The following is a 24,275-nucleotide window of genomic DNA, read 5'->3' on the forward strand; positions in this document are numbered from 1 at the left end:
CCTGGGGAGAGAAGACTATAATTAGTGATTCATAATATTAATAACCAGATAAAACAAAAAGATCCTTTGAGCTTAGTATCTCTAATTTTACTGCCACATCAAATAGGTAATAAAATAATCTAATTTAGATTTAAAGATGTTTGTAAAACAATCATTTCCTGTAAGTGAGATTTTATAAGACAGACAAAAAAGCAATAGTAAACCGTAAAGCACTTTACAAATATTAGATATTTATTCCTACATCTGGCTACTTATTGTTAACCTTAGCACTCATGAAGTAAAAACATAGCTCATACACCAATTCTTATGCCAGATTAAAAAACAATTAAAAAGCAATATAAAAGCTTATGATGATTAAAAAGTCAGTTTGACTTTTTGATTCAATATGACTATAAATTGCTAGGAAAAGGGAAAGGAATACTTTCCACAGACTAAACTAAATATTTCTAAAATTTGAACTATAATAAAACAATAATTACCCCCGTGGGATCATCATGATTGCCATGAATACTAAACACTGGAATTGAAATGTTGAGATTGCCATCTTGGTAGTTCACCCATGGAAACCTTAAAAAAATAAAAAGTTAAGTAAAGTTTCTATAAGGGACAAAAGCTGTTTCCCCTAAGATTCTCCTCCAAAATATTAATGCAATCATAGGCAAACTGTATGCTCTGAATTGGCAAATGACCACTAGTTCAGAGCTTTAAAAATGGAAAAAAAAAAACAAAAAAACATAGGCAGCAATACATTTCAATTAAAGTTCGAAAATACTTTGACATACTACATTTTACAGAAAACCCAACAACAATAAATGGTGCTTGTGAATTGTATGAAAGAGTGGGACATGTGATTAATAAAAACTTAATAGGCCTTCAAAATTATGAAAACCTTTGTGTAAAGTGTTTATTTGTAGTGCGGGGAGAGGAAAAAACCCATGTACTTTAGAATCCAAAAGACCTAGATTACTACTCTACCTATGCAACTTAAAGTCTCCTGCCAGCTCCTGTCCCCAGCCTCTCTTCTCAGAGGCAAAGAATGTTAGCAATTTCTAGTGCATCTTTCAAAAAGATCTTATACCTATACAAGTTTATGTGTTTGTGTGTCTTATATGAAAGTATTATACACAAGTAATCATTCACTCGAGCACACAAATATACTTACTTACTAAAACCAAAGTTGACTGACTGATCACTGATAATTTCAAACTGGACAGGACGATCACCCATACAGTATTTTCTTAACAGCTCGAGGCAGGTATGTAATGTTTTCCTTGAGGGCTTATTTTCATGAAAAAGATCACCACCTAACAAAATAAAATCCACCTAATCAACAGAAAATGGTGTTAAAATTAGTAGGTTTTACAGGTAAAATTTTTGTAAACTACAGATGAAAGAGGTAGAAAAAAACACTACTAAGTAAGATGATTTAAAATTTTACATTTTATTTATCCAAAGCGGCTTCCAATCTGGCAATTAATCTCACTCCAATTTACGTTACCAAGCCACCTTCAAAAAGGCCATCTTTAAATTAGTACACCAAGTCCCTGACTCAGGCCATCCAAGGTGATCATATTTCTTTTTTTATTATTCAAATCAAACATAAATTTGGCACTTTAATAGAAAGTACAGGAAAGAGATACCAAGTTCAATTCAAATTATTCACTCAATTCATTCAACAATTATTCATAGAATTCCTATAGGTACCAGTAGGTAAGGAAATAGCAATCTACAAAATAGATGATGTCCCTGTGTCATTAAGTACTGACGAGGTGCAAGACCCTGTAATGGGCCCTAAGGATACAATGATGAATAAAATATGATCCCTATCCTAAATATGTTCACATTCTAATGGAAGAGACAAACTGTTATGCACCTAAATGTAAGTCAATCTCTGACATAAACTGGAATGAGTATGTAAACAACCAGCAACAGAAATGACATTATAGTGAATTCCAACTCAGGGGAGCACAATTCATCTGAGGATAGAGTCCAGGAGGGATGTGCTAACTTGGGGCATATGAGTTGTACTATGAAGGATAAATGAGATTTTGAGGAACAGAGTTCTAGGAACAATCTCAGTGAAGGAGGGAAAAAAAGTCTTATACTCTCTTTCAGGAAGTACATAATCTAACTAAAGAAACTTAAGTTCTTAATTATACAAAGGAACACTGAAATACAGATCACTGTGGCCATAGTATTAATAGCTAGGGGAACTTTAATAAAAATGTGGGATTTAAGGATTTAGGCTAGGGCTTCAAGAAGAAACATGATTTAAGAAAAATGATCATAATAAAGAGATGGAATCAACAAAACAAAAAATATATTTGGGGAAATGAGGAGTTGTTGCTTAATAGGTTATCACCTTTGCAAGACGAAAGGAGTCCTGGAGATTGGTTGCACAGCAATATGAATGTACATAACACTACTGAACTGCACATTTAAAAATGGTTAAGAGGGTAAATTTTATGTTATATATTTTTTGCCATTATTAAACCATTTTTTAAAAATATTATTAAAAACTGGCTTTTAGTGACTCCAGGAAACATTGAGAAGAACTCAACACGCTTCTGTGGTATTCCTGCCAAAAGCGTAAAATTTGAATCTAATCATGAGGAAATACCTGATATATACAGTTTGAGGAACATTCTACAAGATAACTGGCCTGTGTATTCTTCAAAACATCTGGGTCATGAAAGACAAAGGCTGATTCAGGAAATGTACCAGATTAGAGAGGAAAGAGAAATTACAACTAAATGCAACATATAATACTGGATTAGAACCTGGACACTACCAACCTGTCCCCAAATTACTATACCAGACAATACTGGGACAACTGGCAACATCTTAAGATTATCTAAAAGCATTGAATCAATATGAATTTCCTAGTTTTGATACGTGTACTTTGGTTATACATGCAAGTTACTTCCAAATGATTCAGGAAAAAACCAATTGTGTATAAAGAAAGAGAAGATAAAGCAAATGTGATAAAATGTTAGAAAATCTGGGTAAAGGGTAAGGAATTCTTGTACTATTCTTGTACTTTTCCATAAGTCTGATATTCTTTCAAATTAAAAGTTTTCAAAAAGAGTCCAAGGAACGAGGCAACAGAAATAAGGCTGGTTAGAGGGCATTGGGTCCATATAACAGAGGTCTTAAAAGTCAGGAAGAATTTAGACTTCAATAGTAAGAAACACAAAATACAAATTAAGGGAAAGAGTGAAAGTAGTATGCATAAGTCCTAGCATGTGGCTATTAGGGGTGGAGCAGTTAAGATTAAGAGATGTAGGGAAAGGAAACAAAAAAAACGTAAGGGAAGGAAAGGACAAAGTAGAGGAAAGCTTACACTGGGGGGGGGGGGATGTTTTAGGGCCTAAGAGTTAAAACATAAGGAGTACATGTAAGATTCTCTGGCAGGAAACAGACTTCCTTTGGCCTTAAGTTTCTCTACCCTCAGGGAAGGAAGAATCCATCTTAAAGGGAGACAATACTAGCCATTCCCTCCATTCAATTAAAAAATGTAAAGGAGTACCTACTGCTCTCTAGATCCTTTCTAGGTACTAGGACACAGCATGATTTTTCACTCTGGTGGTGATTTTTCACTTCTAGTGAAGAAGACTGATAATAAACAAACAATTCAATGCATCGTTTCAGATGTTGCCATGAGAAAAAAATAAAGCAGAGTAATGTGACAAAAGAGTACATGGAGGTATCAAGGAAGACCTCTCCAAAAAGGTAAAACTTGAACTGAGAAATCAACCCTGCTAAGATAGAGGTGCTCCAAGCAGAGAGAACCAAACATACAAAAGCCCCAAAGTAGAATAAGCCAGTGTGGATGCAGACTGTAAAACAGGCAGATAGCTGTAGGAAACAAAGTCTCCTGGTAGGGCCCCAGATCATGTTGAACCTTGTAGAATGCATTTTACTCTAGAGTCAATGGAAGGCCATTTGGAAAAGTTTAAGCAGCAGAGGGACATGATCTGATTTATTATTTTAAAAGTTCACTTTGGCTGCTACACTAAATAGATGTAGGGGAAAAGAATGGAAGTAGAAAGACCAACGGGGAGCTACTGCAGGCCAAGCAAACTATGATAAAAGTTTTGGACTAAGTTTACTGGCAAGATAGAGAGTAGTAGAGAGGTTCCATACGTATTTAAGAAGAAGAACTAAAGGCCTCGCAGATAAACTGCAGAAAAGTCAAGGTTAGAGATGTTAATTTACAAGTCACCAGCATTATTCTCCAACTCTCTCCTGGGCTCTAGACTGACATTTCAACTGCCTGATAGAACTCCCCTGAATGTCCTATTGGAATCTCCAACTCTAAATTTGTCTAAATCAGATTCATCACCCTCCCGCATAAAGTATCTCTTCCTTATTTACTCATTTCTATTATTGATATCCCCACTCACTCAAATGCAACACACTTCAGAGTCAACGTCACCCTCTTTTCCATCATCCCCACCTCCTACAGCCAAAGTACAAAAAACCTACCTTTGTAATATCTTTGCATTCACTTCCTTTTTCACCCTTAATGCCAACACTTTTAAAAAACATCAAACTGCCGGGCGCGGTGGCTCACGCCTGTAATCCTAGCTCTCTGGGAGGCCGAGGCGGGAGGATTGCTCGAGGTCAGGAGTTCGAAACCAGCCTGAGCAAGAGCGAGACCCCGTCTCTACTATAAAATAGAAAGAAATTAATTGGCCAACTAATATATATACAAAAAATTAGCCGGGCATGGTGGCGAATGCCTGTAGTCCCAGCTACTCGGGAGGCTGAGGCAGGAGGATTGCTTGAGCCAGGAGTTTGAGGTTGCTATGAGCTAGGCTGACGCCATGGCACTCACTCTAGCCTGGGCAACAAAGCAAGACTCTGTCTCAAAAAAAAAAAAAAAAAAAAAAACATCAAACTGATCTCTAATTCATCCTATAATACCCTGCTGCCAAAAGACTTTTTAGCAAATTGGGTACAAACTCCTCAATCTGTCATTTGAAGCCCTCCTTAATGCATCTCAAACCCTCATTTCTAGTCTTTCAGCATGCTTGCTAACACGTGGCCTGCTGGTAAGCCAAACTGACCTGCTGGTCCTCCAACATACCTCATATTGTCTCACTTCTGTGTCCTCACTCCTGCTTGAAATGAATGTACACTCCCTAAGCTCCTCACTTGTCCTAAGTCTACCCCTCTTCAAAAGCCCCTGTTAAATGCCACCTCCTTCATTAAGTTTGCCTTGCTATATGCTCATTTAAATGTGATCTCTTCCACCTCTAAACTCTCAGGAAATGCTGTTTATAATTTTCTTATGGCTCTTACCACACACCTACACCTGAGCATTGTGGATATTTGTCTTAGCCACAAACATACTGGTTTGTATGTATGTTCTCTGAAAGCAGAAACTTATGACAGTCATCTTTACATTTCAAATAGAAACTGCCACAGGATCCTGCACTTAGTAAACACCTGATAGACATTTATAAATTTTAACAGACATTTGTAAATTTTACTATTTACAAAAGCAGCTCCTACTCGAATTAAGGACACACAACATACAAAGTCTACTTTAGGCTTTTAGTACACTGATATTCAAGTAGGCAATCTGTACCCCTGAGCTTATAACACAAATCTCTGACTTCGGAAAGGAAAAGAACCTGTTGACTAAGGGAATATAGTAGAAATTGCACAAATATAAACCAAACTCACTTCATTTTCCTGGGCAAGTCTTAAAATTTCATCAAGTGTTACAAATGTATCATTTCCTCTGACTGCATCTTTCTCCATAAATCCAAGATGAATATCCGTTGCAACTAAGATTTTAAATGTATTTTCATCATCACTGTATTAAAGAAGAAACATTTCAATATAATTCACTGAAAAGATATTAAAACAAATTGAGACCTAAACTTATAAAATAAAAAATAGCAGTTACAGAGTAAAGTCATTTTGCTAGTCTTAGACTCTGTCTGAAAATTTGAGGTATTCAACAGATAATTAACATCACATAGTTTTCCTAACCACTAATTCAACATAGAACAAATGTACACGAATTTTATAAAGGTTCTCTAACTGCTTTAAAGATGTATAACCTTGTATGTAACATGGACCCGAAACTTTGCTTGTTTTCCCCTTTTGCTTCACAGCAAAAATGAGCGGGGCTTTGACCCATATATCTAACCTTGCTGTTTATCTAATTTTGCACTTTTCCAGGAAAATCAGTTAATTAAAAAGTCGTCTTCTAATTTTATAAGTAGATTTTATACTAATATGCTACTAACTTACATTAAGGTCCTGAAGACACTTTCTTAACATCACTGTCTATAGAAAGCTAGTTTTTTTTTTTTTTTTTTTTGAGACAGAGTCTCACTTTGTTACCCAGGCTAGAGTGAGTGCCGTGGCGTCAGCCTAGCTCACAGCAACCTCAAACTCCTGGGCTCAAGTGATTCTGCTGCCTCAGCCTCCCGAGTAGCTGGGACTACAGGCATGCACCACCATGCCCGGCTAATTTTTTTTTTCTATATATATTAGTTGGCCAATTAATTTCTTTCTTTTTTTTTATAGTAGAGACGGGGTCTCGCTCTTGCTCAGGCTGGTTTCGAACTCCTGACCTCGAGCAATCCGCCCGCCTCGGCCTCCCAGAGAGCTAGGATTACAGGCGTGAGCCACCGCGCCCGGCCTGAAAGCTAGTTTTTCATTATTAAATTTGCCAAGTTAACAAAACAGAATTGTTTCAATCTAAATTAAATTTGCTAGTATTCAAAGGTATTTTCATGTAAAGCAGCAATGTAGTAGTTATTAATATTCTTTTAAACTTAATGTACTTTTAATTCTTTAAAATACTTGTATACCTGAGCTCATCTCAACTCCCACAAGTAAAGAGGCAGGCATTAATATTCCTGAAAAATGATAAGTCTAAACACAGAGAAATTAAATAATTTATCACACAACTAGTGGCAGAACCAGAACTAAAACCCACAATGAAAACTCAGGCTATTTTCTCTAAACCACAATAAACTTTAAAAAATATATTGTATATATCTCCAAATTCAAATTTTTATATGCAAAAGATATTTCCACAAAGGATCTCTCTTTAAAGACTTCAAAAATGATATGCACACAGTTCTGATTGCTATATATAAGCAGGTAGGTCAGAATATTTTTGAGATCATATGACTACATGCTTTCATAGCAATTTAAAATGTGTTTTCACATGAATTCTCTCAAACCTCAAAATTAATTTGAGAATGGCATTATTATTCCAATTATACAGATGGAGAAACTGAGGGCTCAGAAAAGTTTTTTCCACATAACTTTTACAATCCTTTTATTTCCATTTTACTCAAATTCATTTACAGTTTATTCAATACTAGAGCAAGTTACTCTAAATATCTATTTAAACAGAACTACACTAAGATTTCATCAGGAAAAGTCAAGTTTATTTTATTTTTTTTTTTCTAGGGGAGTTAATACAGTTGTAGGAAAAGTCAAGTTTATAGCTTCAATAATTTAAGACAAAGCCTAAGAACAAAACTTACATGCTATAGAACTATACCAAATTACTGCAAGACTCCAATCTATAGCAGTATATTATCTTTTAGTTAATAAATACATAGTATGGATTTTTATACATTACAAATATCCTTTTTGATGACTCACATTCCTGTTCATAGCCAGGTTCCTTACCTACTGCTAATTTATTAAGCTGCTAATTTATTTTAAAATTTTTCTTTTATGGTGATCATACCTGTTGGGCTTTAGAAACCCAAAATAACAAAGGATTCTAGAAGTCACATGCTTACAGTGCATCTGCAGGACTCATTTTTACAGGCAGTCCAGATCCTCTGGGACCAGATTCCTCTCCAAGAACCCCTGGGTCTTGTGTTCAAGTATATCAGAAAGTACACTCGATTCCAAATTCTGAAAACAAAATTACATCATAAAACACAAAATTTTTAAAAGGCTGCATGTATTTAACCAACATAACAGAAACTGCACACAGTACAGATGTCTTACATAAGTAGTTGACAATTTTGGAAACCTCATTTTCATCTAAGCACTCACTTATACTTTGTTTTAATGTGATATGCTAAGAATAGAAAACATCTCTGGTGCCATTCTAGTTTCACCATTATGATTAAACTTATCTCTTATTTTCGTTTTCCACACTCCTATGGAAAATTAATGAGTGTTAAATAGGCAAAAAGGGTCACATATAGTTCTGGTTTAGCACACAAACTCTGTATGTGCAGAAACGTTTAAGTTGCATGCATGGTTTACTCTGGAGCACAGAGACAATCCTGTATTTCCTGCTCTGACACAAGATTTTTTTCAAAGGACGGGGCTTGTTTTTGAAGAATAGGTAGTATAAATAAACAAAAAGCTAGTGTTTAAAGCGAGTGTAAATAAACACGTGGTCTGCGGAAAAACATCTTTAGCCTCCAGCAGGACAACTGAAAATGACCAACAAACTTGGAGAGGAAGGGTTGCCACCGCGAAACAACCCCTCCCACGTCTTAAGTTCCAGACTCTGTCGGGATAAGAAGCTTCCCCTCGCCCTCGACACGGGATTCTGAAGTCAGAACGAGGAGCCCTCTAGAACCCCTTCCCGGCCGACTCGGCCCATCTTCCCAGAGAGTCCAATTCACTCTGGCCTTCCGCCCTGGAACCTGCAATAATAGGAGACGGATGTGATTCCTAAATTACCCCACACCTGGACTCTTCAAAGCCCCACCATCGGGACCCAAGGCCGTCTTCTATCGGGCAAGAAACAGCGGGATTCGTGAGAAGAAAACCAAACAGAACTACCCGAGCTTGCCTCTGAGAACCAGCTGGTCCATAAAGCTGAATTAGGCGGGATCTGTTTCTCTCGCGATACCTTCTGGATGACGTAGGCGCTGCAAGCCCAGTTTGGCTTTCATTGGCTGCCGATAGGCCACGGAGGGCAGGGAAAGTAGCGGCGAGGCCCCGCCCCCGCACAGGAGCCAATCCTAAGCAGCCGAGGGGACGAACCCGGAAGCGAGATCCGCGGCGGCGATTTTCCCTGGTATAAGGTGGGTAGCTCTAGCGTAGTCTCCGACCTCGCTTGCTGGTAAACTCGCGCCATCTGTGAACTCTTGGGCTCGTTCGGGCGGGGGACCTGTCGACCCAGGTCAGGCCCCGTCTTAGGTCCCAGGGGTAGGCCGAAAGCTGCTTCTCCGCTCTTGGCTGTTGGAAGGCCGCAGGCGGGACTCCCGGGCCTGTGAGTGACCAGCGGGTGCCAGAGGGCCGGAAATGGCAGCCCTGTCCCTTACTCTCACTCTGTAGACCCTAAGGTTTACGGGCCTTTATTCTGTGCTTCCCCTTATTGTCGTCCCTGTGTCCTCAAGCCTATGTCTATTGCTTTGTGCTGAGAACGGTAAGATGTAGGGCAGTGAAAAATAATGTGGAACTTTTGAATTAGAGTATCTGGCCTTTCAGTTCCATTGAAGAACCTTTGATATAGGGCAAGTTGTTTTAATCAATGCGAGCCTCAGCACTCCAACCTGTAAAAGGGGGGTTGTAGCCCCGCCTGTCACTGAGTAGTTTTTGAGGAGTTGACATAGGCTCTCTTTCAAAATGGAAAGTGCTCTTTAAGTTAGGAAACATACCCTATAATCTCCTGATGGAATATCATCACGTAAGAAACTTGCTCGATTTTTTAAAATCTCTGAATCAGGTAGATACACCGGGGTTCGATTTTTTAAATTATATATACCAAGAAAATTTTACATATGATTTACTGTATCTGGATCTATAAATTCAGAATTTATATAATGAGAGGGGAGTTTTTACAAAAAGGAAAGTCATGTTGAGGGAAGGGATTAAGATCTGGGCTATAATGTTAGTATATTTGATATAATTACACATGAAATTTACATTATTTATTGGCATCCATTAAGTGTTTAATGAATTGATGCATGATCACTTTTGTGTTGTTGCAAGGTTCAGGAACTAGTTTGAGAGTAAAGGAAAAAGTGGTAATTCTAAGAGGTCTAATAAAACACAAAGCAATTCTGATGAGGTCTCTCAATAGACTGAAAAGCTGAGCGGGTTTCAGAAATCCTTTAGCACAATCCTTACATTTTATAATGAAGTAACAGACCCAGTGAAGTTATTGGTCATAACTCATAATTTTAAACTTGGGTTTAGTGCTTCTGCCCTTTGTAATAAAATATAATACCACATTAGGATTGTGTACTATTAAACTTATGAAATTAGGTAGAAAGAATCAGTATCTTAGGGATATGCTTAATTCTGGAACTTCTCAGAATCCATTCCAATCAAAATCAAGTGATGGGACTTTAATGCTACAAATATTTCTTAATGCCTGGTGTATACAAGTGGGACATAAATGTAAGTTAAATGTGGTCCCTATCCCTAAGTTTATAATCTTCAGGGGTTAAAATAAGAACAAAGTTAATGGTGAAATAAGACAAAATATAGCTACAAAAAAGGTAGAAAGCACAGATCTAATTGGGAGTATCAAGAAAGAATGTTCATCTTCTACAGTTGTCTTAAAAAAAAAAAAAGAAAGAATGAAAGAGATAAAATCTGAAGAGCTTTGAAAGACTGATAAGATTTCAACAAATATAGTTGGGAGGCTGAGAAGTGGTATTTTAAAATTACCTATTAGTTATTATCATTTTCTTTAACTGACTGAAGCTTATATGCTGTGTAACTCTTTAAGCTGATACTGGTTTATAAATTAATATGGCAGGCTAGTAGAGTAAATCACTTCCTCCAGGAAGCTTTCCTTATTTCCTTAGGACTAGAAGAATTTTGACCCTCCTGTATACTCATGATATCCAGATGTGATCCCATCATAGTACTTACTGTGTTGTCTTTGCCAGTCGCTTCCACTAGACAGCAAGCTCCTAGAGGTGAACATGTGGATCTTATTCATTACTGAATCCTAGTACCCAGAGACTGGCACATACTGGACATTCTATTCATAGTTGTGAATGAAGGAGTGAATTGACAGCCAAATTCAGTTAAAAACAAGGAATAAGAACTATAGATGTCTATCAGTGAATAGGACTACTTTTTAAAGCAGTGAATTTTCCTAGGCCTGAAATTATTAAAGTAGAAATAGATCTTATTTCAGATATTTTGATAAAGATATCTGCATGGATGAGAGATCGGGAGGGATGTCCTTTTGGGGGCTAGTCTATCTTTAAGAATCCCTAATTCTTTGAAGTGTTTTTTAGGAACTAGAAGTTTTTGTTTTATACACTATATTATCTATGTGTCTATAAAAATCTTAAATGTACTTGCCTTTATTATATTAGTTAAACTTTAAAAACTTCATCATTTTTAGCATAATATCTAAACCAATAGATTTGAAACAATAGTTAAAATAGTAAAACAGTTATGATAATATGGTTGACTTAGTAGAAAAAAACAAAAAGAAGAGTTAGACCATTAAAGGTAATAGATTACTGAAATCTGTCAGCTCCAATATTTAGTATATGTAATGGGTATCATGATAAAACAGCAAAGAGTTTAGATGGGGTTTATTTGTGTATGTTTGCAAGACTATTATCAATGCTGTTGATAAAGCCTCAATTACTGTTTTACTAATAATTTTTTGTGTTTATGATTTCAGATTTCAGATCTTGATGAATAAAATAAAATAGACATAATTCATCCCTAGAAAGATTATTCATACCCTGGAATTTGAAATGCTTTTTATTTAGAATAATAGTAAGAATGGAAAAAGAAAAAGTAAATGATGATGAAAAACAAGACTCAGAGAATTCCTTGGACTTTTCTGAACACTTTAACCAACTTGAATTGTTGGAGACACATGGACACCTTATTCCCACTGGTACTCAAAGTCTCTGGGTAGGAAATTCTGATGAAGATGAGGAACAAGATGAAAAAAACGAAGAATGGTATCAATTGCAAGAAAAAAAAATGGAAAAAGATCCAGGCAAATTGCTTCTTTGGGCTGCTGAAAAAAATCGGGTAAAAAAAAAAGAAACAAAAACCAGAGGGAACCATAACAGTAGGAAAAGCACTGGGTTGGAGCCAGCAGAGCTGTCCCTGACTCTCTATTTGGTTTGTAACTTTGGGCAAATCCTGCCGCTGTTGAACCTCTATTTTCTCATGTATAAAGATGGCCATGATAATACCTACCTTTCTTATACAGGATTGTGGGGATCAAATGAGGAAATATTACATGAAAGTACATGTTAAGCTACAAAGTGTCATATTAGGTACTGTTTGGAGGTTTAAGAGTAATTAACTCTACAAAGATTGCAAGCAATCATCTACATTTTGAAATCATTTGTATTAGTCCTTGGGATCATCCTAGAGATATGTATTATTTAGGAAAGAGAAGATGGGAATTAACACTTATTACATGCCAAGTATACTAGGTGCCTTACTACGTTTAATCCTCACATATCCCACAAGAAAAGTAATATTCTTCTCTTTTACAGAGTAAGAAATTGAGATTCAGGAATATTAATTTGCTTAGGATCATCCAAGTAGAATTAACACCAAAAGCCTGTTGTCTATGCTCAGCCACTTCCACCTCATTTTACTCAGTTTCCCTGTGTCTGTGTTAGTAAACTAATAACTAAAAGGATCTTGCATTTTAGATCGCTTTTTAACCCAAAAGCATGCTGCAGCCCACCAGAGGTTCATAGAACAAATTGAAAATCATGACCTGAAGGCATGTTTCTGAGGTTATATTTAGAAGGAATTGAGCTCTTGAATCCCTAGATTTCCTTGTCACTACTTTATTATTCTGCTGAAAGAAGTTTACTTTTAAAGGTTTTATACACTATGCATATTGGTGTGATAATCCTACTATAAGAAAAATCAGTTATTTTTTTTTGCAGATGAAATATACCACAGTTATAACCTATATTCCTCGAGGACTATAGCTTTTGTGCAATAAACCTTAATTGGACCAAGAGTAAATGTATGGTTGATATTCAGAGAATCTCATTCTTAGAAGCCACATAGTACGGTTAACACTAACTTGTTAATTCATACATCAGTTGTCCTCTCTTTCCAAAAAAGAAATCTTAAATTATTTTCATTTTAAAATCATTTGCTAACAAGTAAGTTTTTATTTAACTTAGTTAAATCGAACACTACAAGACAGTTACATTGTCTTTATTGTTTTGGTTTGAGGTTTTTTTTTTTTTTTTTTTTTGAGACAGAGTCCCGCTTTGTTGCCCAGGCTAGAGTGAGTGCTGTGGCATCAGCCTAGCTCACAGCAACCTCCAACTCCTGGGCTCAAGCAATCCTCCTGCCTCAGCCTCCCAAGTAGCTGGGACTATAGGCATGTACAGCCATGCCCGGCTCATTTTTTTTTCTATATATATTAGTTGGCCAATTAATTTCTTTCTATTTATAGTAGAGACAGGGTCTCACTCTTGCTCAGGCTGGTTTCAACTCCTGACCTTGAGCAATCCACCCTCCTCGGCCTCCCAGAGTGCTAGGATTACAGGCGCAAGCCACTGCACCCAGCCTTGGTTTGAGTTTTTAAAGGATTTCTCTTTTTTTCTTCTTAGCTTACTACAGTGCAGAGATTACTTTCTGAAAAGGCCACCGATGTGAACATTAGGGATGAAGATGAGTATACCCCTCTTCATCGAGCAGCCTACAGTGGACACTTAGATATTGTCCGTGAGCTGATTGCACAAGGAGCAGATGTTCACGCAGTGACTGTGGATGGCTGGACGCCCCTGCACAGTGCTTGTAAGTGGAATAACACCAGAGTTGCTTCTTTCTTACTTCAGCATGACGCAGACATCAATGCCCAAACAAAAGGCCTCTTGACCCCCTTGCATCTTGCTGCTGGGAACAGAGACAGCAAAGATACCCTAGAACTCCTCCTGATGAACCGTTACATCAAACCAGGTCTGAAAAACAACCTGGAAGAAACTGCATTTGATATCGCCAGGAGGACAAGTATCTATCACTACCTCTTTGAAATTGTGGAAGGCTGTACAAATTCTTCACCTCAGTCTTAACGGTTCTAGTATTTTTCTTAAGTTTCTAAGTGTCAGTGCCTCTTGTGTGAGACATAAAATATTCCCATAATGCAAAGTTATCATCAAATGTCTTCAGAAACTCAGTGGCACTATTTATAATGCTATTCCAAGTGAATCGCCTGATCTTGATGTCAAAATGTATTTGAAAGTTGTTGAGATATATCTTTAATAATTTCTGTGGAGTTTGTGATTTTTTATCAGAAATAATTTTAACCTGCCTATACTTAGAAACGTGACTTGGGTTGTATAGAAACTAATGATATTTTTGGTGCTGATCTAAGAGAAATGTATTTTTAAATGTCCCACGTCCTGGATGTTTGTTGAGTATTTAGTATATTGACATATATTTTTATAAGGTGAGATAACTCAGAATTTAATTTTAAGGTTTTAAATATTCTGGTGCAGTTCAGCTGTGTTCTCTATATTACCATAGCCAGTTGTTTTCATTTTAAATCAGAAGAACTAACATATTAGTGACTTGAATCTTAATAAGTTAAAGAAAAAAACACCAAAAACCCAGATCTTTGTCCTCTAGAAAACACAGACCGTTTTCAGGAAGCAGTTAGCTAGGTGTTTAATCCATGAATGTTGTATACTGCCTCCCCTTACCACAATTCACATGATCCTGTGGACAGTCCTACCTCACGCTGTTCAGCCTACATGATCCTTATTCTAATGGTGAATCAATATGACCTTTTAGACATGCACACAACTGTACCTTGGTCCAAGAGATCATAATATATCTGCTATCCAACTGGCTTTACCTGCCTAATCTTGCTGGTTTGGGTATTGCTCATATAAACTCTTGAGTTCATAGGAAATAGTGATTTTCCAAGATCTTCATTTTATATAGACTATACAAAGTGACCAGGGCAAAGGAATTCTAAGAGTGGGGATGATTATTATATTGGGGCTAAAATCACAAAGTGTCTCAGGCTTTAAAATAAAAACTGTGGATAGTGACAAAAAGCATAAATATAAATATTCAAGAAAAATAAAGTGTAAGGTTTGAACAACAAAAAAGCATGAATTACCTTTTTTTTAACCTGTTTATCTCTTTCTTGAATCCAGAACATAATTATTAATCCAACATGCATATATTTGTTTAATACCTACTCTCTCAGTCTCTCTAGCAGCAATTTCCCATTGACCATCTAGCACCCTGTAACTAATCCGGAAGAGTTTTCTCCCAATTTCTTAACACCAGAACTAACACCCCCTAGGGGAAGGGAACTAAACCAATTGCCCTTTTCTTCAGCTATCCATTTTAAATGTCCACCAAGCCTTATCTCTTTTAAGCTAGCCCATGTGACTCAATCACCCTAGACTAAGTAATAATGTTATTTAATGAAATATATGTAGTTAGAACAAATTAGATCATCTCAAAAAAGTTAAAGATAAGATATGAACTGAATCATTGCAACAAACAGGATCCCAAGAGTTAAGAGAGCTTCAGTTATTTTGTAGTCTCTGGCGAGGAGATGATTCAGTTTCACAGTATTAGTATCTCTGACAGGGGTTGTGGTAGAAAGTGAGAGATTGCTTTCTGTGTAATCCACGAATCTAAATTAGTGACACTAAAGGACAGGTGCAACTGACTGACAGTGGTAGATTAGGACGCCATTTGTCCAAGTAGCCAGCTGAGCAAGGCTGTCTCTTCTGAAAGTCACAGAGCCCCTGGCTGCTTTTCCACTTGAGATTGGGTTGCATCCATGATTCTAAGTAAACTTTCCATTTAAGTGTGGACCTAAAAAGCCTTTTTATTTATGATAAGGACCTGAGTTGTAACCACTCCCTTGTTTTCAGGCCTTAACTCACCAGTGCTGGACAGCAAACTCTAGATAGAAAAGAAGTCCCATCCCTGAGGGCAGAATTTGTATTGTTTGCTTCCTTTATATTTCCCTTAGTATTTATCAGACAGCTTTGTCCACACAAGGCATTCACTAATCATTCTTTTGACAGCATCACTTACCTGTACTTTCCAGTTTAAGCAGGCTAAGTAGCCAAGTTTGCAAACAGTTTTCTTGAATCTTGGATATTTATACAAAGGCTTTTTAAAAAATAAAATCTGGGCCAGACACAGTGGCTGACACCTATAATCCCAGCACTTTGGAAAGCTGAAACAGGAGAATTGCTTGAGACCAAAAGTTTGACACCAGCCTGGGCAACATAGTGAGACCCGGTCTCTACACACACAAAAAATAGCCAGGCATGGTGAAGTGCACCTGAAGTCCCAGCTACTAGGGAGGCTGAGGCAGGAGGATCACTTGAGCCCAAGAGTTCCAGGTGACAGTGAGCTGTGATGCACCACTACACACCAACCTGGCCGACAGAGTAAGATGCTGTCACTAAAAAAATAAAAATAAAAACTAAGTTTTTCCTAACTAAGGGCTTAGTTTTGATAAATGCTTGAGGAAAAGGTGACTTTTGTCATTGTTTAAGAGACACATACTTCTTAGGCCCACAGTGAAACTAGTTGGCTTTGCTTTTATGAATCTTAAATAAATATGCTTTTCCAGGGAGCCTTCTGGCCCACAGCTTTCCACAGTGATGAGATTTAGAGTCTTTATTCTACAATATGAAGACATTCATTTATTTCTATTCTTTGACATCTATTGTGGTATCCATCACTATTCTAGAAGATCATGATCAAAAGAAGCCCAGAGACTACTCTGAGACACTTCTCATACCAAAGTGAAATCCCTGGATCAACTCTCAATTCATGATCAACACATATACCATCTTCACCTTACCTGCAGTGGCTCTAGGAATCTATGCAGCTGCCTACAAAATAAGATCATCAAATCATTGATTATGCCTCTTCCATAGCTGGTTTATCATAGGATGCTCCAGTCCTTCTGTAGGATTACTATTAATAGATAACCATTCAACTTGTTCAATATGAAGTGCTTTCTCTAAATTTAGGATCTATGTTTATTAAATTCAGAAGACAGTAAACTAATAAAGATTGAGTATAGCTGATTGATATTTAAAATTCCTGGAAATTTCCCTTTGAAACCCTAAAACTTCACTTCTGGGGACCTCAATGGGAACATTCTAAACCAGAGCTGTCAAAGAATCATAATGTGAGCTACATATGTAATTTTAATTCTTTTCTAATAGCCATATTAAAACAAAAATGGATAAAATTAATATATATTAGTCTAAACATCCAAAATAGATTTCAGCATGAGATATACATTAAAAATTATTGAGATATTATACCTTCTATTTTTGTAGTAAATCTTCAAAATATAGTGTGTATTTTATAACACATCTCAGTTCAGACTAACCACATTTCAAGTTCTCAATAGCCACATTTGACTAGTGGATACTCCATCAAACAGTGTAGGTCTAAATGCCTGATCATTCCCTGGAGATGTAGAAGGATGGTTATGAGGATCGTTAAACTTTAAGTCAGACAAATCTGGGTTCAACTCTTGAGTGCCACATAAGTATGACTTTGGGCAAATGAATAGCTTCAGTTTTCTCATATGTAAAATGGGCATAAAATCTATCTTGTAGTGTTGTAGGAATAAATGACATAACATAGGTAAAGAACCTATTACATGAAGGTACTTTAAAAATGGTATTGAGTGGTTCTGTTCCCCAGCATTTCAAGCAGAAATGCCCATCCTGCTTTAGGTATTTGGATCCTTAAAGATCCCATATGTAGTTTTTGTTTGTTTGTTTGTTTGTTTTTTGAGACAGAGTATTGCTCTGTTGCCCAGGCTAGACTGCCATGGCATCAGCCTAGCTCACAGCAACCTCAAACTCTTGGGCTCAAGCAATCCTTCTGCCTCAGTCTCCCGAATAGCTGGAACTATAGGCATGTGCCACCATGCCTGGCTACAATAAATAAATAAATTAATTATATATATATTATTTGTCCAGCTAATTTCTTTCTATTTTTTAGTAGAGATGGGGGTCTCACTCTTACTCAGGCTGGTCTGGAACTCCTGAGCTCAAACAATCCACCTGCCTCAGCCTCCCAGAGTGCTAGGATTATAGGCATGAGCCACCATGCCCAGCCGGCCATATATAGTTTTCCCTTTATATTCCTATAGTGTCTCATGACCTTCCAGTAAAATATGCAGTATAGAGCTTCTTTCAAGAATCTGAGCAGCTCCACTACTAGAAAAGGCCTACCCCATTTCCAAAGGTTCCTGCCATGAATCAAAGGTCTTGCTCCAACAGAAGAAAAACTCAAGGAATAAATAAAGCAAAAGAATTGCAGCAAATATTAATAATTACAAGTACTAGAAGGAAATGAGATTCAGAGAGAAAATGTATTTCCAGAGTGGATCCAGGGCCTTGAAATTAAGAATGGCTTATTGCTCATGTTCTGTGCAGTCTCTCAATGCCCGGTTTTTGTTAATGCTGAACAAAAGGAATAAAAACACAAAAACATTCATTTTTGGTTCATCACTTTAATTCAAAACTCAAGTACATCTAATAGTCTTCACTATGAATTTAATGACATGGCCATATCTTCCAGTGGATCTCACGGTAGCAGAATTTGTAGGCCAGAAAATCAGCTTAATGAAAGAAATAGTTTATAAAATCTAAACACAAGCTGCTCCACAATTTTTCTTCCTTCCCTTGTCATTACAATATGTTCAGCATTTCATCTCTACTAGATGTACAGTACCTGACAATTAGGAAAACATCATCAGAGAAAATAATGTGAGTTCAGAAAGGGCACTGTCTCCTGTGTGGTCACTAGAGTTCTGTTTTCAGATACAGCTGCCTTAAACAGGCAATTTTTAGCAATCAAAAGAGAGAGAGGCCAGAAAGTGAGCCTGCCATCATTAAAAAAAAAAAAAAAAAATCAGATGTCTATTAGGTTTTTCCAAACTGCAATTTAATAACTCATGAAGAAAATGTATACTGACTGCAAGGACCAACTCTAGGTGTAAGACATAGCTCTGCTGTGAGAGTCATATGAAGATCTGATACAACAGTGAGATGCTTCAGTGTATGTACGAGAAAAAATGCACTAGAATTTATATTATAATAGCTTTCATGTGCTTTTGTATTATTTCCTATTTGATGATATGCAAACCTCATAAGGAGAATCAAATACAAGAAAAAGATATTAGGCTCCTTTCATCCTTTCTTTTGATTTAAGTCTGTACCTTTGGACAACAGGTGGTTTTGGAGTCCATCTAGAAAGGTAACTACGTCAGGGTTTCTCAACCTCCACACTATTGACATTTGGAGTCAAATAATTGTTGTGGGGGGCATCCTGTGCATTGCAGGATGTTAGCAGCATTCCTTGCCTCCACTTACTATCAGTGGCACCTCCCACCCTCCCACCTCCAGTTACAACAACCAAAAATATCTCCAGACATTGACAAATGGCCCCTGACGTATGTCTTCAAAAATCTAAGGCAGGAGATTTCAGAAACCTAGCCAGCCTTCCATAGTTGTTTTTATTAGCATGCAAGTAAATTTTATGTAAAGCAAGTTTCCCTTAGATTTTGTTAGGTATTTCAAATATTTATTAGTGTACATCCAAAAATTAGATAATCATTGATTCTACTTTAGATTTTTAGTATTTTATTAATGAAATCACTTAAACACATTTAAAAACATTGGGCTAAAACATACACTCAGAAAAGGACTCTCCAATACTGGGTGTTGTTTTTAAGAAAAATTTACTCCCTACTCCCAGTTTGGGCCTCTAGGAAATTTACCCTTTAGGTCAGATCAGCTTATTTATAGAGAAATTCAATTTCTATGAATGTGAGATGATAGTTACGTTCTCATTTTTAATGGTTGGACCATTACAAATGTAATTATTTTATTGCATTGCTGAATAAAATGGCAATTAAGTTAACACACACGTTTTGCTTCTAGATAAAAAAAAAAAAAAAGATAAGAGAAACTAACAAACTCTGTCAGAACAGTTCCAAGTATTAACTGGAGAAATAGAAGACAATGTCTTAGACTGGGCGCGGTGGCTCACGTCTGTAATCCTAGCACTCTGGGAAACCGAGGTGGGTGGATCTCTCGAGGTCAGGAGCTCAAAACCAGCCTGAGCAAGAGTGAGACCCCGTCTCTAATAAAAATAGAAAGAAATTAATTTCCCAACTAAAAAAAAAAAAATATATATATATATATATAAAAGATTAGCCAGGCATGGTGGTGCATGCCTGTAGTCCGAGCTACTCGGGAGGCTAAGGCAAGAGGATAGCTTGAGCCCAGCAGTTTGAGGTTGCTATGAGCTAAGCTGATGCCATGGCACTTTATCCCGGGCAACTGAGTGAGACTCTGTCTCAAAAAAAAAAAAAAAAAAAAAAAGAAGACAAGGTCTTAATGTTGTTACTAAAATTATTTTAATTTATTATTTAAATAAAAAAATCATCTGGTATAATTTATTTTGGCAATTACTTTTACTTTAAAAGTTAATTCTAAGATGAAATACATCAAAATCATAATGTACAAAAAAAGCACATTTGTCAACCTACTATGTGGTTTTGTCGTACATATTATACATTTCAGTAAATACCTGATATTAGGATGCTGGGCCATTGGGTATAGTTATAATCAGCTTTTGTAAAAACTGCCAAAACAGTTCTCCATAGTGACTGTACCAATGTACACTCTTAGGAGCAGGGAATGAGTGTTCCAATTGCTCCATATCCTCCCAACCTTTGTTACTTGCCAGGTTTGTTGCTTTTTGTTCCTTTTGTTTAATAGCCATTCTAGTGAATGTGTAATAATATTTCATTATAGTTTTAATTTGCATTATCCTGATAACTAATGACAGGAGCAATTTTTATGTACTGATTGGCTATTTGGATCTCCTCTTTTGTGAGGCGCTTGTTCATCTTTCTCCATTTTCTCATTGGACTGTGTGATTTGTAGGAGTTCTTTATTCTGGATACTAGTCATTTTTTTGATACACATATTGCAAAAATGTTCTTCCAGTCTGTGGCTTGCCTTTTCACACTCTTGATGGTGATTTAAATGAAGAGAATATCTTAATGACCTCTAATTTGTCTATTGTTTTTCTTTAAAGTTAGTGCTTTCAGTTTCCTGCTTAAGAAATATTTACCTATCCCAAGATCATGAAGATTTTTTTTCATTGTTATTATCTAGAAGCCTTAGTGTTTTACCTTTAGTGCTATAATCCATTGTGAGTTGATACCTGTGTTTGATGAATGCTAGGAGTCAAGGTTCATTTTTCCCATATGAATATTCAATTTACCCAGTTCCATTTACTAAAAAGACTGTCTTCTCACAAACACACACACAATATAATGTAGTGACACCTTTGTCATATATCTGGTTCATGTGTTCAATCTGTTTCTAGACTCAGTTTTGTTTCACTGATCTGTCTTTGCCCCAATATCACAGTTTTAATACTATAGCTTTATAGTAAGTCTCAATTGTGTATAAATATTTATATAAATATTTCAACTTTGTTCTTATTCTTCAAGGTTGTTTTTGCCATTCTTGGTCCATTGTATTTACTTTTCAATTCTAGAATCTTGTCAATTTCTATTTTAAAATAACCCTGTTGAGATTCAGATTGCAATTAAATTTATAGATATATTTGAGGAGAATAAACAGTATAATATTCAGCATTACAATTCTTGAATATACTATAACATATTTCCACATTCATTTAAGTATTCATTAACTTTGATAATGTTTTAGAGTATTCTAGTGGCATTCTTTTTCTTTCTCTTTTTAAAAATTTATTCTTATGTATTTGGCAGCTTTTGATGCTATCCTAAGTGGGTTTTTTTATATTCCATTTTCTATTTTTTTGTTGCTGTATATAAAAGAAAAATTTATTTTTTCTATTGACTATGTGTCCAGTGACCTTGATAAATTAATTCCAACAGCCTATCTGTACTTCATTTGAATTTTCTATGTATACAACCATGTCGACAGCTACTAATAACAGTTTAATTTCCTCCTTTTTATTTTTTTAATGCAGTAAATAATATAGCTTGATTTTCAAATGTTAAACAACCTTGCATTCCTACAACAATCACAACTTAATCATGACACGTTATTTTTTAACATGATGGGTTACATTTGCTAACATTTTGTTTAATATTCAAATTAATCTTCATGAGAGATTGACCTATAATTTTTCTTTTTAATAATGTTCTTTTAGATTTGGGTATAAAAATGAGTTGGGAAGTGTAAACATTTTTTTCTAATTCCTGGAAGAGGTTGGATAGAATTGGTGTTATTTCATGCTTACATGTTTGGGATAATTCACCAGTGAAGCTTTATATGTTCTTTATGGGATAGGTTTTAATTTTGAACTTAATATCTTTAATAATCATATTTTTATACAAGGTTGTATTTTATGCAAGGTTGTTTAACATTTGAAAATCAAGCTATATTATTTACTGCATAATTTTATACATATTTTATAACTACTTCTATTAGGTTTTATTTCTTCTTGTACCTATTTTGGAAAGTTATCTTTTTTAAGTAATTTCTCCATTTCATCTAAATTGTCAAATTTACCAGCATGAAATTATTCAAAATATCTTAATATCTGTATAATCGTTAGGTATAGTTTTACCATTTCTGATATTGGTAAAGCTAGTTTTAAAGAAATTTATTCTGTGATAACTGACACAAATTACATTCAACATCTTTTTTTTTTTTTTTAGACAGAGTCTCGCTTTGTTGCCCAGGCTAGAGTGAGTGCCATGGCGTCAGCCTAGCTCACAGCAACCTCAAACTCCTGGGCTCAAGCAATCCTGCTGCCTTAGCCTCCCGAGTAGCTGGGACCACAGGCATGCACCACCATGCCTGGCTAATTTTTTCTATATACATTAGTTGGCCAATTAATTTCTTTCTATTTACAGTAGAGACAGGATCTCGCCCTTGCTCATGCTGGTTTCGAACTCCTGACCTTGAGCAATCCGCCTGCCTCAGCCTCCCAGAGTGCTAGGATTACAGGTATGAGCCACCACACCTGGCCTACATTCAACATCTTTAAAAATAGTTCACTTAAAATTCAGAAATGTTTCTTGTTTGACTTTTTTCTATTGGCTCTTGACAAAAGTTAAGAACATAATGTTAAAATAGCATCATGAGTCAATCTTATGAAATTTTTAAGTATTTTTACTTTCAAATTATATAAACCTGTGGTAGATAAGGATATATTGAGTATAAGTCATTTAAAATAATGCTTTGGAAATTTTTTCAGGCATTTGGACTTTTGATAGGTGGAAGGGTTCAGCAAAAAGCCAAGGCGTGTTGGCAGTGACACAGTTAGGTGGAAATGGGGATATATTCAATTCAAATATGTTGAGTAAAAGTCACACACACACACACACACACATACACACACACATATACACACCAGCAGTTCTCTTCAAATCAGATCTTGGACAGAATGTGAGCTCAGCTATATTAAGGTTAGGGAGTTTAGTATGTTTGTTCATTGCTGAAACCCAGCACACTGTAGTCATTCATTAGCCATGTATTAAATGCATGAGGCTTGCCTGATCTGCCTCTAGAAATCCCGTGGATACTGGGGAGCAGTTTGAAATCTGTTGAACTGGATGATCTCTAGCCCTCTCACTGCTCCAATGTTTTATGACTTTGTGATGTTCAGCTAGCAGTTAGAAGGGAAGGACTAGAGTCAGAATAAAGACTGAATCTGTAGATATTTAAAAGGCACAGCCTCAAGGTGATAATTAAAATAGTGCCAAAGGAGAGAAAAGAGCAAAGATCCAGGAGAAGCACTTGAGAGAATGCCTACATGGATGAATTAGAAATTCTGGAAGAATGCTAACAGGAATGGGGACATAACCTCCAGAGAGGTGGCTGGGAAAGCAGGAAAATGTACCATTTTGGAAACCAAGAGGAGATTTTCTAGAAAAATGGGATATAAAATATTGTCAAATGCCATTAGAGGTCAAGAGACATGGGAAAGCACAACTTGATTTGGAGATTCAGAGGTACTTGACCTGCAAGTGACCAAATTCAATAAATTAGTGATAGTAGAAACCAGACTATAAGAAATTAAAAAGTTAACTTGGGTGTGAGCAACTAAAGCCCCAATGTAAATTATCTTGTCAATAAAATAGGCAACAAAGGAAAAGAAGTAAAATTATATAAACTTGAGATATTTAGCATGGCAAAGGGAATAATTTTGTATGTTTTTGAAAAGAAACGAAACAATCAGTAAAGGGATAAGAAAAGAAATAAATCAACCGACAGAAGACAGATAATAGAAATCTGGAGGAGTTTCAAGTGGAAGAGGAAAAG

The 24,275-nt window shown here is 36.2% G+C and overlaps 2 protein-coding genes across 6 annotated transcripts in view; one reads left to right on the top strand and one right to left on the bottom strand.

Annotated features, from left to right (window-relative positions):
* The window catches only part of MRE11 (MRE11 double strand break repair nuclease), a 63,328-nt gene extending 54,478 nt beyond the window's left edge, over window positions 1-8,850 (bottom strand). Inside the window, exons 1-5 of one of the 2 annotated variants that reach the window (XM_012739669.3) lie at window positions 8,699-8,850; window positions 7,788-7,905; window positions 5,695-5,827; window positions 1,163-1,323; window positions 480-567 (exon numbers count right to left, since the gene is read on the bottom strand). In XM_012739669.3, coding sequence (XP_012595123.2) covers window positions 480-567; window positions 1,163-1,323; window positions 5,695-5,827; window positions 7,788-7,807 — 402 coding nt within the window. In that variant the 5' untranslated portion in view covers window positions 7,808-7,905; window positions 8,699-8,850. Of the gene's footprint in view, window positions 1-479; window positions 568-1,162; window positions 1,324-5,694; window positions 5,828-7,787; window positions 7,906-8,698 lie in introns of those variants that run through there. The other variant, XM_012739671.2, reaches the window with a different exon arrangement.
* An 89-nt stretch (window positions 8,851-8,939) lies between these two features.
* On the top strand, window positions 8,940-14,881 carry ANKRD49 (ankyrin repeat domain 49). Of its 4 annotated transcripts, none has more exons than XM_076002445.1 (3): window positions 8,940-9,038; window positions 11,612-12,066; window positions 13,536-14,881. In XM_076002445.1, exons 2-3 carry the CDS (start codon window positions 11,716-11,718, stop codon window positions 13,995-13,997), a joined length of 813 nt encoding a protein of 270 aa, XP_075858560.1. In that variant the 5' UTR covers window positions 8,940-9,038; window positions 11,612-11,715; the 3' UTR covers window positions 13,998-14,881. The 4 variants fall into 4 exon arrangements, with proteins under 4 accessions (XP_075858560.1, XP_020142249.2, XP_075858562.1 ...); XM_020286660.2 differs by having other exon boundaries at window positions 8,942-9,038; window positions 11,612-11,973; XM_076002447.1 differs by having other exon boundaries at window positions 9,009-9,076.
* Window positions 14,882-24,275: the final 9,394 nt, after the last annotated feature.

This window comes from Microcebus murinus, chromosome 4 (assembly GCF_040939455.1).
Source record: "Microcebus murinus isolate Inina chromosome 4, M.murinus_Inina_mat1.0, whole genome shotgun sequence".
Taxonomy (NCBI): domain Eukaryota; kingdom Metazoa; phylum Chordata; class Mammalia; order Primates; family Cheirogaleidae; genus Microcebus; species Microcebus murinus.